Raw genomic sequence first — 18,402 nt, forward strand, 5'->3', positions numbered from 1 at the left:
ATGAGGAGATTCTCAGCCTCCAGGAAAAAGACTTTAGATTGCTGATGCTGAAGATTATGCAAGACATTGGAAATAAACTGGAGGCAAAGATGGATAACTTACAGGAAACACTGAGCAAAGAGATACAAGATATAAAAATTAAACAAGAAGAGATGCAAAATACAATAACTGAAATAAAAAAACTCACTAGAAGCAGCTAACAGCAGAATACAGGAGGCAGAAGAACGAATAAGCGAGGTGGAGGACAGATTAGAAGAAATTACGAATGCAGAACAGAAAAGAGAAAAAAGATTGAAAACAAATGAAGAGAGTCTCAGAGAACTCTGGGACAACATTAAACACACCAACATCTGTATTATAGGGGTGCCAGAAGGAGAAGAGACAGAGAAGGGGCCAGAAAAAATATTCCAAGAGATAATAGCCGAAAACTTCCCTAACATGGGAAAGGAACCACTCACTCAAATCCAGGAAGCACAACGAGTACCATATAAAATAAACCCAAGGAGGAATACACCAAGACACATATTAATCAAACTTTCCAAAATTAAAGACAAAGAGAAAATCTTGAAAGCAGCTAGGGAAAAGAAACAAATAACATACAAGGGAACCCCACCCAATAAAGTTATCGGCAGATTTTTCAGCAGAAACTCTGCAGGCCAGAAGGGAGTGGCATGATATACTTAACATGATGAAAGGAAAAAACCTCCAACCAAGATTATTCTACCCAGCAAGGCTCTCATTCAGATTTGAAAGAGAAATCAAAACCTTCACAGATAAGAAAAAGCTGAGAGAATTCAGTCACACTAAACTAGCCTTACAAGAAATACTAAAGGAACTTCTCTAGGAAGAAAAGAAAAGATAGCAACAGGAAACAAAAATACCACAAATGACAAGGCTCACCAGTAAAGGTACATATACCGTAAAGATACGAAATCATCCATGCACAATTATACCACCAAAATCAGAAATCATGAGAAGAGGTGGGTACAAATGCAGGACACTGGAGATGAACTTGCAATTAAGATGACAACAACTTAAAAAAAATCTCATATACATATAGACTCCTGTATCAAAACTTTGGAATAATTGCAAACCAAAAATCTACAATTGATACACAAACAAAGAAAAATCAACTCAAATACAACACTAAAGATAGTTATCAAACCAGAAGAGGAGAGAACAAGAGAAGAAGGGAAGAAAAAAGAGCAACAAAAACAAATCCAAAGCAATGAATCAAATGGCAATAAGAACATACATATCAATAATTACCTTAAATGTTAATGGACTAAACGCCCCAACCAAAAGACATAGACTTGCTGAATGGATACAAAAACAAGATCCATATATATGCTGTCTTCAAGAGACCCACTTCACTTCTAGGGACACATAAAAAGATCATACTGCACATACCATGTTAAACCTGATTTTTGTGCTTAATATATTTTGGATATATTTCTGTGTTAATAAGCATTTTCTACACAATAATTCTCAAAAGTAGCATAGTATTTATTCACAGGATGCAACAAGATTTGTACAAATAATTTCTAATTTTTGTATAGTTTTCAGTTGGTTTGTTTTTTAAGTTTTAAATATAGCAGATAATAGTTTGAGACAATGTTTGAAGATAACATTCTCCCTTGGTTCCTTATATCTATCTTTTGGGTGTTAGATGTACCCACCTTCACGAGGAAAGAGTGCACTAAGTGGGACGAAGGCTTTGCTGAGATTTCTCGGTTTATTTTCTAGACTAACTGTGGTGACCACAGACTTGAAAGTCAAGCCTTTGCTTGCACATATCTGAATTTGAAAGAGACTAGGGTCTTTGAATTTCCAAAGTTTAGAACTAAATACATAGGGTGCAAATAATGAGAGAAGCAGACTATATGGTTAATTTGGTGAAAATATATACACATGCATATAGAATGGAAACAGCTGGATTACACTGTTCTACTCTTCTATCTGTATATACTCAACTCTCTTGAGTATGGTAGCTTTATAGTTTGCCATCTGTTAATGTAAAGCTTCAACTTTTTTTTCTAACTCTTCAAGACTGTCTTCTTGGCACTCTTTATTTTTATATAAATTTTAGAATCAGCCTGTTGATTTAGAAATACATATAATAAAAACTTCTGGGTTTTGATTGAAATAACAAAAAAGGCACATGTACTCCGATGTTCACTGCAGCACTATTTTTAATAGCCAAGACATGGAAACAACCTAAATGTCCATCGACAGAGGAGTGGATCAAGAAGATGTGGTACATATACACAATGGAATATTACTCAGCCATTAAAAAGAACAAAATACTGGCATTTTTAGCAGCATGGATGGACCTAGAAACTATCATGCTAAGTGAAGTCAGCCATACAATGAGACACCAACATCAAATGCTTTCACTGACATGTGGAATCTGAAAAAAAGGAGAGACTGAACTTCTTTGCAGAACAGATGCTGACTCACAGACATTGAAAGACTTATAGTCTCCAGAGGAGACAGTTTGGGGGGTGGGGAGATGTGCTTGGGTTGTGGGATGGAAATCCTGTGAAATTGGATTGTGATGATCATTATACAACTACAGATGTGATAAATTCATTGAGTAATTTTCAAAAATTTTTTAAAAATTTTGTGAGGGATATAAGATGTGTCTAGATTCATTTTTTGCCTATAGATGTCCAGTGGTTCCAGTGCCATTTGTGAAAAGACTATCCTTTCTCCATTGAATTGCCTTTGCTCCTTTGTCAAAATTCACTTTTGTTGACTACATTTGAATACATTTACATGACTACATTTATGTGGCTTAATTTCTGGGATCTCTATTCTGTTCCACTGACCTATTTCTCTATTCTTTTACCAACACCACATTGTCTTGACTACTATAGCTTCAAAGTAAGTCTTTAAGTCAAGTAGTGTCAGTTCTCCAATTTTGTTCTTCTCTTTTCAACATTATGTTGGCAATTCTGGGGTTGTTCTGTTTTGTTTTGTTGCCTCACCATAAAAATCTTAGAATTAGTTCGTCAAAATCCATAAAATTGCTGGGATTTTAATTGGCTTTGCACTGAATCTATAGATCAGCTTGGAGAAGACTGATAGTTTGACAATATTGAATCTTCATATCCATAAACATGGACTATCTCTGCCTATTTAGTCCTTCTTTGATTTTGTTCATCAGAGTTTTGTCTTTTTCCTCATGTAGATTTTCTGTATACTCCTTGAACACTTACTTCATAATGTAAGTCAATAGAAAATCAGTAAATTTTTGGAAAACAAATTAGAGCAATCATCATGACTAGTTAAGAAAAAGGAGTGTCTTGGAGTTCCTGTCGTGGCACAGTAGTTAACAAATCTGACTAGGAACCATGAGGTTGTGGGTTCAATCCCTGCCCTTGCTCAGTGGGTTAAGGATCTGGCGTTGCTGTGAGCTGTGGTGTAGGTTGCAGACGCGGCTCGGATCCCATGTTGCTGTGGCTCTGGCGTAGGCTGGCAGCTGCAGCTCCAATTAGACCCCTAGCCTAGGAACCTCCATATGCCACGGGAGCAGCCCAAGAAATGGCAAAAAGACAAAAAAAAAAAAAAAGAAAAAGAAAAAGAAAGAAAGAAAAAGGAGTGTCTTCTAGGAGAAAAAGTAGGGGTGTGGGAGCCAGAAGTTGCAGCCCCACTGCCACCTCACCATGTGACCTGAGTCAAAACAAACTGGATAGGACTACATGACTTTGCAGGAAAATGCCTGTGTTTTTAAAACAGAAACTATCTGTCCGATATATCAATATAATGGAGTCTTATTCAACCATGAAAAGGAACGAAGTACTGACACTTTCTACATCTTGGATGAACCTCAAAAACATCACGTTAAGTAAAAGAAACTAGGTTCAAATGGTCACATATTGTCATATTGTATGACTCCTTTTATATGACAGGTCCAGAACAGGCAAATCCATAGAGTCATAAAGTAGATTAGTGGTGCCTGAGGATGAGGTGAGGGGAGAATTGGAGGGGGGAATAATTAATGAGCACAGGATGTTTTTCTTGGGGTGATGGAAACACTTAGGAACTAGATAGAAGTGGTGGGTGAACAACATTGGGACCACACTAAATACCACTAAATCATAGGTTTGTAAATGGTTAATGTCATTGAATGTCACCTCAATGAAAGAAGGGGAGGGACGGAGGCAGGAAGAGAGAGAAGGAAGAAGAGAGGGAGGGAGGTAGAGAGGGAGGACCAGTCTGCAGGGATATCATCATGGGGTCTCGCCCACACTCAGGCTATCTTAACAGCCAAGTCACACCCATGTTTCGCAGTGAACTTTCTGGCATTTGGGGCAGGACTGTCTTCTCTGAGTGATCACTTTACACCCATCAGAAGCAGTAAATGCCAGAAGTGCCCTCATTCATGGTGATGACTCAAACAAACCCCACATACTTCCCTCCTGCTGCTAGAGGGTGGCACTGACCCAGGAGTAGAAACACTGTCCCTCAGGGTTCGGCAACCCAGTGGTCAGAGCTCAGGCACTGGGTCCTAATCCCACCTCACCCCCCCAATCTCTACCCCTTGGATCCTGTCTCTCCCACCTGCTGATGACTTTGGGCAAATTACTAACATCTATATGCCTCCATTTCTTCCTGTGGAGAACAGGGGAATCAGTACCAACTTCCTAGGGGTACTATAAGAACTAAATAGTTAAAACACACAAAAAAATGTCTGGCTCAATGCATTTAAATAATGTTACTGTAACTGAGTGAAGGAAAGCCCCAAATCTCTGTGTGCTACAAAGGAAAACTGGACATTCTCAAAACTCACCAACCTGTGTTTCCTCACTTTTTAACACCCATGTTCTAGAAGTGGCTATTAAGGCACTCAGGTGAATGGGGTGAGGAAGGGCCCCCAGATGCTCCACCACCCAAGAAAATCAGGGCCCAAGGCATCAAGGGCACCCCCCAAAACCTCTCCCCTATCCTACAGACCAAGTTATTATTATCACCCAAGAACTCCTTGCCATTCATGGTCAACAGTGTTTTCTCAAGGGTACCATTATTTTTTTTAAGGTTGGGGAAAGTTATCTAAGAGGTTGACATGCCCTTTAAAAATTGCATGTACTGAGCAGAGCACAAAGCAGCACTCTCACTGTTCTGATGGCTGTATCCAGGAGGAGACGACCTCTTGAATATTTTTAGAGCTTCTCCAGAATTGTCTATATCAAAAGTATGCTTTTTTTTTTGGTATTTTTAAGGCTGCACCCTTGGCACATGGACGTTCCCAGGCTAGTAGTAGAATTGGAGCTGCAGCTGCCGGCCTTTGCCACAGCCATGGCAACTCAGATCTGATCCTCGTCTGTGACCTACACCACAGCTCAAGGAAATGCCAGATCCTTAACCCACTGAGTGAGGGCAGGGATCAAACCCACATCGTTATGGACACCAGTCTGTTTGGTTACCCCTGAGGCACAGCCAGAACTCCAAGAACATGCTTTATTTTCATGTGATTTTTTTTTTAATCCACAGACTGCCATTTTTTTAGGTAGTGGACATACATAAGAGAAGAGAGCAACAGCTGCCCCCACCCCTAGGGTCCTCTGCCCACCATGCTGTGTCTCCTTTCAGGACCAGACACCCCGTGAACTGTCTATGACACAGGCAGGGGGCAAAGATTGTAACCAGGACCTGGAAGAATGCTGTCCCTTGCAGGTTTCTGAGACCAATTAGTGAGAAAACATACAAGCCTCTCTCTGCCTCTCTGCTCTCCCACAGCTGATTGAACATGAAAAATGCAGGGCCCAGCCCCATCCCTCCCTCACCATCCTTGGGTTTGAATTTCTCTGAGCGCTTGTCCTCAGTGACAGGGAAGCAAGAGGCTGATTAGGAGTTCTCTCATGATGCAGGAGGTTAAGGATCTGGCCTTGTCACTGCAGCAGTTGGGGTCAACTCAGGTTGCTGCTGTGGTGTAGGTGCAACCCCTGGCCCAGGAACTTCCCCATACTATGGGTGAGGCCAAAAAAAAAAAAAAAAAAAAAAAAGAGGCTGATGCTGATTAGACTAAATTCCTTAGGTGTCCCCTCCAGCCACAAAGTGTTTTGATTTCACTCCCATATTTTCTTTCCTGCCTGTTTATTCAGCAAACACACTCTGAGATTCTGCCTGATGACAACCACGGGGCTCGGCCTGGGGATCCGGTTGAGGGTGGAGGTGGAGAGTTTCTGCTAAAATTTATAAAATTCAGTTTGATCCAGGTCCCTGTTCTCATTCTGCTTCTGTATCACTCAGCACCAAGCAGGGGTTCACTTGTGTATTCCAAAAATTCACACGTTGAAGTTCTAACCCTGGTACTTCAGAATGAGATCTTATTTGGAGATGAGGTCTTTATTGAGGTAATCAAGTTAAAACATGGACATTAGGGTAAGTTTGCATCCAATGAGACTGGTGTCTTTGTAAAAAGAGGGCATTTACAGAAAAACAATACAGAGGGAAGATCGTGTGAGGACACAAGGAGAAGGTGGCATCTGTAAGCCAAGAGGAGAGGCCTGGAGCAGACCCCCCCCCAGCCCTGAGAAGGAACCGACCCAGTTGACAGCTTGATCTCCAACTTCCAGCCCGCACAACGTGAGACACTAAATTTCTATTATGTAAGCCCTGTGGTCTGGGCTCCTGCCTTACGGCACCTCCCACTAACTAATACCCACCATCACACCCTGAAGTGATATACTGGAAATAAGTGCTTTAGGAATCAGAAGAGCAGAGGTCTTACTCTTGCTTTGCTGCTCCAAGCTGGGTGACTCTGACCCAGTTGCTTCCCCTCTCTGAGCCTTTGTTTCCTCCTTGGTAAATGAGCAAGTTATCTCCAGAGTCCTGTCCAGCATGAACAGCTGGCACCTCTATGACTCCTGGGCAGCTGCTCATGTCAGCCACAGTCTGATGAGGGTCCCAGAGTGGAGAAGTTCCAAGTTCTGTATTCAAACACACTGACATTCTCAGTGCCCCTCCAGCAGTGGCTCCCCACTGTAAGCCCCCCAAACACCAGACCTGGGCTTCAGCTTGAAGTATGTTAACCCTCTGAACTGCTGGTTTGGAGGCCTGGAACTCAGACCCAAGAACCGCTCATACGACTTGATGTTATACTTGGCAAATACAAAAAACCAATATTTTACACAGAAAAAATTAGGACCTAGGGTTTGACAAAATATTTTTGTGATGCTTCAGGGACTTGAAACTCTGGGAACTACAGAAAATAGGATCTCTGGAAAAAGTATATCAAAAAGATACATGCACCTGTATGTTCATAGCAGAACTATTCACAACAGCCAAGACATGGAAACAACCCAAATGTCCATCAACAAATGAATGGATTAAGATGTGGTGCATATCACAATGAAATACTACTCAGCCATATAAAAGAATGAATTGATGCCATTTGCACTAACATGGATGCAACTAGAGATTCTCATACTAAGTGAAGTAAGTCAGAAAGAGAAAGACAAATACCATATGATATCATTTATATGTGGAGTCTAAAATATGGCACAGATGAAGCTACCTGCAGAACAGAAACAGACTTGTGGTTGTGAAGGAGGAAGGAGAAAGAGTGGGATGGACAAGGAGTTAGGAGTGAGCAGATGTAAATTATTACAGTTAGAATGGATAAGCAATGGGGTCCTACTGTACAGCACAGTGAACTGTGTCCAATTTCTTGGGATAGAACATGATGAGCAACAATACGAGAAAAAGTGACACGTATATATGACTGGGTCACTTTGCTATACAGCATAAATTAGCACACCATTGTAAATCAACTATAATAAAAACAAAGAGGAAAACAGAATGTTTGAGATATCTATATATTTTCATGGGAAAAACAGGATAACAAAGAGGACTATGTGAACATGGGCTGCCCATGTCACAGGATAACCAGGCCACATGTGATGCAGAAAACACACCTGCAGGCCAAAGCCCACCTCGCACACTTGTCAACCTGCCTCAGGGGCCCTGACACAATGTCTCCAAGGGTGAAGACATGAACACCAGAATTTAGATTCTCCACATTCACAATTTCCCTGGACTTGAAACTGCCTCATATACTCTTGGGGGCACTAAAACTGATTATTTGGAGAATAATCTGGAGATAGCTGTCAGTGCCTTTCTCATCAGTGTCACCTCCAGGACTTCACCCAGACAAGACCACAGGGAGCACATGGCGGCATTGTTTTAGGACAACAAAGACCAGGCACAACTCGAGTGTCCATCCCTGGAGCATGCGGTAAACTGGTTATGCTATGATCATAATTCATCCAGCTTTGAAAATGAATGAGGCAGTTCTACCTGCACTGCCTCCTCAATAGAGTCTGCAGATTTGGGGATGTCAAACAGATTTGAACGTAGGTGTCCATTACTTATAAAAATGACAACAATAACATCAATAAGATATAAGCCCATATAGACCAACCAAGAACTGGAGAAACTGGCCACAGACAGGGGTGGCAGCAGAATCCTGGCAGCTAGAATGTGAACAGGCTAGTGGTAGCGGACTTAGCTGAACAAAGAATACTAAGTCTATGGGGCTGGGGGTGCCAACCAGATGCTGCCCCTGAACCCCACTGAGGCCCGGAACCTAGAGGCTCCAGATGCCTCTAAAAGCTACTGGATCAAAGGGCCCCTCCCCCAAGCCCATCAACTCCTGGGGTTCACTGTCAGGAGAAGAAGTGAGAGGGCAGCAAAGGGGTCCACATAGAAGTCATCAGGGCCAGTGGGAGATCCCTCTGTCGGGACCCCACTTCCCAATATGCAGGGCACAGCCAGCCATGGGGGTGGCCCCCACTTCATGGGTAGGGTCCCAGCAGATGGACACAGAGTGGCTTGTTTTAATATCAGAGCTCACAAGCATTTCCCAGTCAGTGGAAGTCAAAGATCTTGAGAAAGGAGAGTTTTTCTTTTTTTTGTTTTTGTTGTTGCTGTGGTTGTTTAACTAAAATACAATTGACATGTGAAAGTGAAAGGTGTACAACTTATGGATTTGATACATTTCTATACTGCAATATGATTGCCACTGTCCTGTTAGCTAACACCCCTATCACATCCCATTCTCAGTTCTTTTTTTCTGATGGGAAAAAATAAAATTTTGTTTAGCAAGTCTGATGTTTATAATACAATATTATTGTCTATATCCACCATAGTGTGCCTCAGCTCTCCAGAACTTTTTTATCTACTAGTTGCAAGTTGGTCCCTTTCAACAACATTCCTTTTATTCCTGCCACCACCCAATCTCTGGTAACCACGATTCCGGTTAAGGGGTTAAACCTTTGTAGAGATGATATTCCCTCATATGTGGAGGAACCCTGCTTACTGTCCACTCAGCACCTGGACTTATGACCTGTTCTTCATTCTCCACATACCCAACTCTCAGGAACTAAGACATTCATCCCTGGAGAAATTAACCCTGACCAAAGCGAAACACTAATACTGGCCTGCCACTGAAAGGAAGGTTCTCTATGATCAAGAAAGCTTGTGGTGACTCACAGACATAGATTACAGACTTTTGTTTGCCAAGGGCGAGAGGGGAAGGAGTAGGATGGACTGGGAGTTTGGGGTTAGTAGATGCAAACTATTCCATTTAGAATGGATAAGCAATGAGGTCCTACTGTACAGCACAGGGAACTCTATCCAGTCTCTCGGGATAGACCATGATGGAAAAGAATACAAGAAAAGGAATGTGTGTATATATATACATATGACTGGGTCACTTTGCTGTACAGCAGAAATTGGCACAACATTGTAAATCAACTATGCTCTAATACAAATTTTTTTAAAGAAAAAAAGCCTGTGGCCAAGAACTCTGCTTGTTTACAGTCAGCATTTTACTCCTATTACTCATGTCACCCCTTCTATGAACAAACAGTCAAGGTTGACTAGACATTTAATATTTAGAGCCTCAAACATGAAAGACAGAGGTCAAAAGTACAAATGGAGCGGGGGAAAGGAACTGAAAGGAATTAGAGACAAAGCAGAGAACAGAAAGAAACATCTCAAAAATTACAATCAACTATTCCCAAGAAATAGGAGACTTCACAACCAGGAACAAGAACAGATGCTACAGAAACGGAGCAAGGAACTTAGACAACTTTTGAAAATTAAAAATATGATAGTAGATACTTAAAATGACTCAAGAACAGTTGGAAGTTGAGAAAATCTCCCAGGAATTAGAACAAAAAAAGTAACAAGATGAAAAACAAGAAAGAAAGGATTAGAAACTAGGAGACAAGCCCAAGAGGTCCAACATCTGAATAAAAGAAGTCCAGGTAAGAGAACAGTGCAAATAGTTGAAAAACTCAAATTTCCAGATTAAAAGAGTCCACAGCATACCCCCCCAAAAGAGATCCACATCAAGCCACAACACAGTGAAAGAGCCAATGCTAAAAAGAAAGCCCACAGAGCCAACAAGCTAAAAAGAAAGTCCTAGAAACTTCCAGCAGAGAGGAAGAAAAACAAGTCATATGTTTATATATTAAAATGTCAGGATGCAGAGGAGCCAATAACAATGTTGGATACTTGAAGGCAATGTCATGATGCCTTCAAAATTCTGAGGGAAATTTTATTTCCCGTGTAGAAGTCTACACCTGTACAAACATTCAGTCAATTTTGACAGTAAATATTTTCAGACACGAAGCTCTCAAAAATCTCAAAAAGTTAATTCTCTGGTATCCTTTCTCAAGAAGCTATTAGAAAAAAAAAAAAAAAATGGAGTTCCCCTCGTGGCGCAGTGGTTAAAGAATCCGACTAGGAACCATGAGGTTGCGGGTTCAATCCCTGGCCTTGCTCAGTGGGTTAAGGATCCGGCGTTGCCATGAGGTGTGGTGTAGGTTGCAAACACGGCTCAGATCCTGCATTGCTGTGGCTGGTAGACTGGTGGCTGCAGCTCCAATTCGACCCCTAGCTTGGGAAACTCCATATGCCATGGGAGTGACACAAAAGACGGCAAAAAAAAAAAAAAGAAGTTATTAGATGAGAGACTGTTCTGGTTATCTATGGCTATGGTAAAAATATACCCCCAGACTTAGTGGCTTAAAACAAAAATTCATTATTATTCTATCTCACTATTATTTCTGCCAGGAATTTGGACATATAGGATCAAGTAGAGATGGCAAAGGTTTTTTTGTTTGTTTGTTTGTTTGTTTGTTTTGGTGGCCATACCTGTGGCATGCATAAGTTCCTGGGGCCAGGAATCAAATTCATGTTACACCAGTGACTCAAGCCACAGCAGTGACAATGCTGGATCATTAACCCACTAGGCCACTAGGAAGCTCCAAGATGGCATGTCTTTCCTTCACAGTGGCTGGGGTCCCAGCTTAAATGACTTGGACAGCAGGTGGGCAGGAGCAGTCAGGAATGGTCAGCATCTCTCTATAGGGCCTCTCTTCATGGAGCAGCTTGGGCTTCCTCACAGCATGGCAGACACAGGCCAGTAGAACTTTTTACATAGACCCTCAGGGCCTCAAGAGACGGGAAGCAGAAGATAGCTGCCACTTCAGGCCTGGCCCTGGACACTGGCACACTGTCTCTTCAGCCACATCCTAGGGGTCAAAGCAGTCATAAAGCCACCTAGTTTCAAGAGGAGGAGATACAAACCACACCTTTCAACAGGAGTAGCATTAATTTCTGTCCGTCTCTAATTCTTCCCCAGGTAACCAAGAAAGAGAAAGCCTGGGAAATAAGCCACCGACTGCAGAGGAGATGCAAAGGAAATTCCCAAGATAATGGTGAAGATGTTGCCAAAGCCAGTCCAGACAAAAGCTTGAGAAGAAAGACTCATGGATGGATGTGTTCGTGAGGGCCAGAGGGAGCGGAAATGCCAATTACTGATAGCCCTACCAAAGTGAGAGGAGTATAACTGTTCCAACCAAAAGTGTGGAGGCCGGTGAGTGATGAGTTGATACAAAACTAAGCAAATAAAGAAATGGGGCAAGTGTTATCTCAGGAGCACAGCAAAAGATGCGAAAGGAAGGAAACGATCTATGATACACTGTGGGATGTGGCTGGGAATAATACACAGTCCTAATAATGTGAACGCCAGATGTGGATTTAAGGAAAAATAGGGATGCACTGATTTGGGGGGAATCAGGAAAGAAAGTAGGTTGATTATATAATGACTTACTAGTATAGAAAATGACAACACCTGAGTCATTTTTTTGTGAGTCATTTTCTATACTAGTAAGTCATTACATAATCAAGAAGTAGCTCCTTACGTATGTTTTTAAGGAAAGTAGAGGCCAGTAACAAAAGAATATGGTGAAAGACGACTTAGGAGTGTTTGCCAGTGAGGAAGGGGAATGATGGGGAGAGAAGGTGGAACAGGGATGGATGTTTTTGCTCCAAATCTCATAGCATTTTTCTATTACATAGGTTCACACATTAGGCCATGAAAGTAAAAATTAAATTGTAAAAGAGCAAGCTGCAGAACAAAACACATAGTATGAGCCTGCTTATATAAGAAAATGTCCGCAAGTGTATGTGAACTCATAGAAAAATAGAAAAAAGCCCTTCAACACAATAAAGTATTAAAAGTGGTTGATGGACCAAATGTCCGTCAAGGAATGAATGGATAAACAAAATGTGGTGTATCCACACAATGGACAGTTATTCAGCCTTAAAAAGAAAGGAGATTCTGTCACATGGCACAACATGGACAAACTTTCAGGACATGGTGCTAAGTAAAATAAGCCAGACACAAAAGGATAAATATCAGAGATTCCATTTATATGATGTAAGCAGAGTCACCAAATTCATAGAGACAGAAAGGTGAGTGCCAGGAGCTGGGAGGAGGAAGGAATGGGGAATTAGTATTTCATGGGTACAGAGTTTCAATTTGGGAAGATGAAAAAGTTTTGGACATGGATGGTGGCGATGGTGGCACAATATTGTGAATGTACTGAATGCCAATGAACTGCACACTTTAAAATGGTTAAGGGGAGTTCCTGTTGTGGCTCAGCAGGTTAAGAGCCCAACATAGTGTCCATGAGGATGTGTGTTCAATCCCTGGCTTCGATCAGTAGGTTAAGGATCCAGCGTTGCTGCAAGCTGAGGCATGGGTGATAGATGCAACTCGGATCCAGTGCTGCTGCGGCTGTGGCATAGGCCTGCAGCTGCAGCTCTGATTTGACCCCTAGCCCAGGAACTTCCAGATGCTGCTGGTGAGGCTGTAAAAAGAAAAAAAAAAAAGGAAAAAAATGGTTAAGGAGTTCCCTGGTGGCTCAGTGGGTTAAGGATCTGACATTGTTACTGTAGTGGCTCTGGTTACTCCCATGGTGTGGATTAGATCCCTGGCCCAGGAACTTCTGCATGCTGCAGGCGTGGCCAAAAAAAAAATTAAATGGTTCAAATGGGGGTTCCCTGGTGGCCTAGTGGCCTGGGTTCAATCCCTGGTCTGGGAGCTGAGATCCCACACACCAAGCTGCTGCACACTGCGGCAAAAAAAAAAAGTTAAAATGGTTAATTTTGTTTTCTGCATATTTTACCACAATAAAAAATGTTTAAAAGTAATTGGGAAGGGGACAGTGTAGGAAACTTTCACGTTTTCCATATTTTTTGACTCTTTATAATAAGATCTTCATGAAATGCTTGCTTGTATAAATAAGGCAGAGGGGAAAAAACTAAACCTCAGGAAAAACTAAACCTCAGTAAAAGTCAGGAAGAGAACTGTGCATTGCTCCAGGGAAGGAAAGAAAAGGCAGGGAAGAGAAAGAAGGGGGACGGAAACCAGCTAAGTTCCAGCAGGGCCAGGCCAGGAGGGGAGCCTTGAAGAAGGGCAGCGAGGAGGTCTCAGGAGCCCAGAAATGTCGAGGGGGAGCCTCAAGCCTACGTGTGTGCACACTACTCACCAGCCAGGCCCTCAGGAGGGAGCGCCAGTTTGCCAAGAAACAAACTCAAAAATGTTTTGAAGCCTTATTTCAGTTCAGATGCTGCTTTTATACATTCCCTGTGAACCACAGAGAGGGTTCTCAAGTGGCCCGGCATCCTCTGCAGTTCCAGTCCCAGAATCCTCTGTTTCCCTACACACCACAGGGTAGGTGCTGCCCTTAGAAGCTGCGGCAGGCATTCCCAGGGCCCGGGGGACCCACGGCCACAGTGGAACAGGGAGGACTCATCCTGGCAGACTGGTCTTGACCAGGGACGGGGGAGCTGGGCCAGCATCCCAAGAAATGAACCACTGTGCTGAGGAGGCAGCTATGAGGCACTTGGAAAATTGCACAACTGGGTTTGGGTTTGGGGTGGGTAGAAAACTATTTCCTGGGCTTTTATGCTCTGGGAATACCTGACCCTGCACAAACTTCCCACTACACACCCAGCACTCACACTTACAAATCCCATCCCCCAACACCTCCTTTAATTTCAAAGGCGGGGGTGGGGTGTGGGGGAGGTTGAAAGGGTGGTGAGGAGATGGGGGTGGGGAAATAGGGCACAGGAGGCCTCCCTTGCTTCAGTGGCTACAGAATTTTTATTTCTGGCCTCCCATGGAGCATTTTGCTTTGGCAGAATGTTTATGACATCAAGAAATCAGGATCAGTATCTTCTGGTGCAGGATAAGATCAAATCTGATAGTACAACATGATCTTTCAAGCAGATACCAGAATCCTTAATCACTGGGGGGAAAACAATGTGAAATTTGGCCTAGGCTCTTATTACGACTCTGAAATTATGAGGTCAATAAACAAGAACAGGAGAGAAGAGAGAAGTGTTTGTTAGAGTGATGGGATTTGCATCTTTCCCTTTTATTTATTTATTTATTTAATTAATTTAATTTATTTGGTGTCATGCCACAGCCAGCATTACTGAAGAGCCACTCAGAGTTTCTCATTTAAGTGTCACAACAACCCAGCAGCACAGATAGTATCCCCGTTCCATGAATCAGCAAATGTAAGCACAGAAAGGTAAAAATCACACTTGAGGACAATGGCACAGAAAATAAACTGTGTGATTTCCAGCTCCTGCCTGCTTTTCCCTCTGTCCCTCAGCAGCTCATGCAATTCCCAGCGAAGTACCTTCTACTTGGCCCAAATCAGTAGTTTGGATATTAGCATTCCAAAAACCCAAAAAGATGACAGCCCAGGAACTAAACTGAAAAGACAGAAGAATATAGGAAAAGGTATGTGTGTAAGGGGATGTGACAGAACTAAGTATGACTTGAAGCAGTAGGACCTCTTTGCCCTCTAAAAAATTACTGAGGCCACCACACAAAATCTGCACATGGGTGTTTATAGCAGCTTTATTCAGCCAAAACTTAGAGGCACCCAAGATGGCCTTCAGTAGGTTAATAGGTAAATAAACTGCGATCCAACCAAACAAAGGAATATTATTCAACGAGAAAGAGAAATGTGCTATCAGCCCATGAAAAGATACTGTGGAAGCTTAAATACATATCACTGAGTGAAAGAAGGCAGTGTGAAAAGGCTACATACTGTACGATTCCAACTCTATGATTCTAGAAAAGGCAAAACTATAGAAACAGTGAAAAGATCAGTGGTTGCCAGGGGTGGGTGGTGGAAAGAGAAAAATAGAGCACAGAGAATTTTTAAGGCAGTGAAAATACTCTGTACGATGCCATAATGATGCAAACATGTCATTATACATTTGTCCAAACCCATAGAATGTACACCACCAAGAGTGAACTATACAATGGACTTTGGGTGATTATGATAACTATGAATCAATGTAGATTCATTTTTGGTTAAAAAAAAAAAAAGTACCATTCTGGTGAGTGATTTTAATAATGGGGGAGGCTATGTCTGTGTAAGGACAGAGGGTATATGGGAAAGGTCTACACATCCCTCTCAATTTTGTTATAAATCCAAAACCACTCTTAAAAATTGTATGAAAAACTATTGGGACCCCCCCCCAAATATCTATGGGTATTTATCATATTAGAAATTATAGGAGTTCCCATCATGGCTCAGTGGTTAACAAATCCAACTAAGAACCATGAGGTTGCGGGTTCGATCCCTGGCCTTGCTCAGTGGGTTAAGGATCCGGTGTTGCCATGAGCTGTGGCGTAGTTTGCAGACGAGGCTGGGATCCCACATTGCTGTGGCTCTGGCGTAGGCCGGTGGCTACAACTCTGATTTGACCCCTAGCCTGGGAACCTCCATATGGCGCGAGAGTGGCCCTAGAAATGGCAAAAAAGACAACAACAACAAAAAAGTTATAACAGAAAATTTGATTAAATATTTATTAAATCATTTGAAAATAACAATACTAAACTCATTAAATGCTTATGAAAAGAAACATTATTTTCCAAAAAAAATTAATAAGAAAAGTGGCATTGTTCTGCATTTTTACAAATCTCTGTAATGTCTGCCTTAAAACAGCTGGATTCTCATATCTGCTTCTGCAGATGTGTTGGAACATTATACATCAGGTAGTCTCTGGAAACCACCACTGAACATTCATGAAAAAATGAGAATGAAAAGACCAATAACTGCTTAATATTATTACTAAAATAATTTCTAACTTGTGAAGCTCTGAGAACAGCCTTGGGTACCACCAGGAGCAATTGAACCAGCCTTTGAGAACCATGACATAAAGAATTAGGTGTGAGACAGAGGGAAGGAGAAGAGGGTTGGTGGGAACACCCAAGGACACACTCACCATCTCACACCTGTCACCTTTCACTTTCCCTAAGCCCCCCTCCCCATCAAGTACCTCCAGTACAGAAACTGCAGCTTCCTAGCCAAGCACACTCCACACATCTCCTTCCTTCTCAGCCCAGCTCCTCCTTGACACATAAACTAAACGTGGGCTAACTAATCTTCCTTTGGAATATACTGGTGTTTTTAACTGGGCCTTTCTTAAACTAAACCTCCAAAGCCTGATTCTAAAAGTTGGCTTTTCAGACGTCCCGAGATGGGGTCAGCTGCCCTGCGGAGCACAGGAGAAACGGTCCCCAAGAAGACACAAGGGATGAGTTCTGGTCCTCACTGACAGGTTCCTGGGTTATTTTCACCGTCTACAAACTTAAGCTGCACCAAGCCCTCTGCCCACGTGGGCTGTCCTGTCATCAAATAACCTCCTGAACCTGCCACCAACTTACAACCCAAGCACCCCGCTGCTGTTCGGCTGCCCCCCCCCACACACACACACCTGTACTCCCTGGGGCCCCCCAGGAGCCTGCACCACGCCAATGCCCAGATACGTCCCAGGCAGGGCCAGTCAACCCCTGTGCCTAGAAAATGCCCTCACTACCCCCTGCCCCAGGTACGACCCAGGATGACGCCGTCCTGCCCTGTTTCCGCGCGCCTATTGTGGACAGGATAGCACAGTGGCCCTGGGCCCGCTTCACTCCTGCCATCCTGTTTTCTGCCCCTACTCCCCACCAGGGGTGACACCCAGAGGCGGGGACTCAAAAAACAGGTTTCGAAGCAAGGCCATTCCTTCCAGCCACCACGCTCAGCCGAGCACCCCTCCCGCCGCTGCGGGGCCCACCTGTTCTCGGGGACTCTCCGTGCAAGAGGGGGTTCGGCGGGGGAGGCCATCTCCCCGGGGCGATGGAGTCGCCGGCTCCGCTGTTAAGGGACTTGGGGGGTGGGGGGAAGGGGGCAGCCCATCATCTGCCAAGTCGGGAGGGCCCTGCCTCTAGGGGAGGGGCACCCGCACCCCAGCTCGCCCTCCCTCGGGGCACACCGCGCGGGGACCGAGGGGACGCGGCCGGAGGGGCGCACGGGGCAGGGTGGCTCCGCGGCGGCTCCGGGTACCTGTGCCGGAAGAGCGGGCAGCCGCCCAGCTGCCTGCGCAACTCGTTCTTGAGGCGCCAGAACTCGCCATCCAGGTAGCGGTGCAGGGACGAGTCCCCGAGCCCCAGGTCCAGCGCCGGTTCCATCGCGCCGGCCGGCCTCTGACGTGTGGCCGAGCCCGCTTCCCTCCGAGTCTCCGCCCGCTGCCCGCACGTGGGGCTCGGGAGCGCACGGCCTCTTATCCCCACGCTGCCGCCGTCGCCGCCGCCGGCCGTCTCCTCCCTCCTCATCCGCTCGTGCCCTCCCACCCCGCGCCTGCCCTGCCCGACCCGCTCCCTGGGCCACAAGGGAGCAAAGAACGGCCCAGGGCGTCACGGGGCTCCTACACTGGTCTCCCTTCCATCAAACTCGACCGCCTTGCCTGGGACTGTAGTTTCTGCCGCCTGCGTCCTCGGCTCAGTCGTCGCTCCAGTCTGTGCGCCCACAGGAGGCCGCTATTAGAACCCGAGACAGGGAGTTAGTCAAGTAGACACCAGGGCGCTGGGAGCCCGGGGGTCCTGGGGGTTCAGAGTTGAAACATCTTACTCAGCGGACCTCCCGCCCCAGCCTCTTTGCTGGGCTCCCAAAATCCAATGAGACCTCGTGGGTGCTCTGAGCCCAACTCAGCCGCGGCTCAGCTCAAATCCCTGCCACCCCCAAATAG

General features: G+C 44.1%; 1 protein-coding gene across 1 annotated transcript in view; it reads right to left on the reverse strand.

Moving 5' to 3' along the window:
- Positions 1 to 18,004, reverse strand: part of ACOXL (acyl-CoA oxidase like) — a 362,457-nt gene extending 344,453 nt beyond the window's left edge. The window contains 1 exon segment of the mRNA XM_047781208.1: positions 17,721 to 18,004. Within this exon segment, the coding sequence (XP_047637164.1) occupies positions 17,721 to 17,989 (269 nt within the window). The 5' untranslated portion in view covers positions 17,990 to 18,004.
- Positions 18,005 to 18,402: the final 398 nt, after the last annotated feature.

The sequence above is a fragment of the Phacochoerus africanus genome, chromosome 5 (genome assembly GCF_016906955.1).
Source record: "Phacochoerus africanus isolate WHEZ1 chromosome 5, ROS_Pafr_v1, whole genome shotgun sequence".
NCBI lineage: Eukaryota > Metazoa > Chordata > Mammalia > Artiodactyla > Suidae > Phacochoerus > Phacochoerus africanus.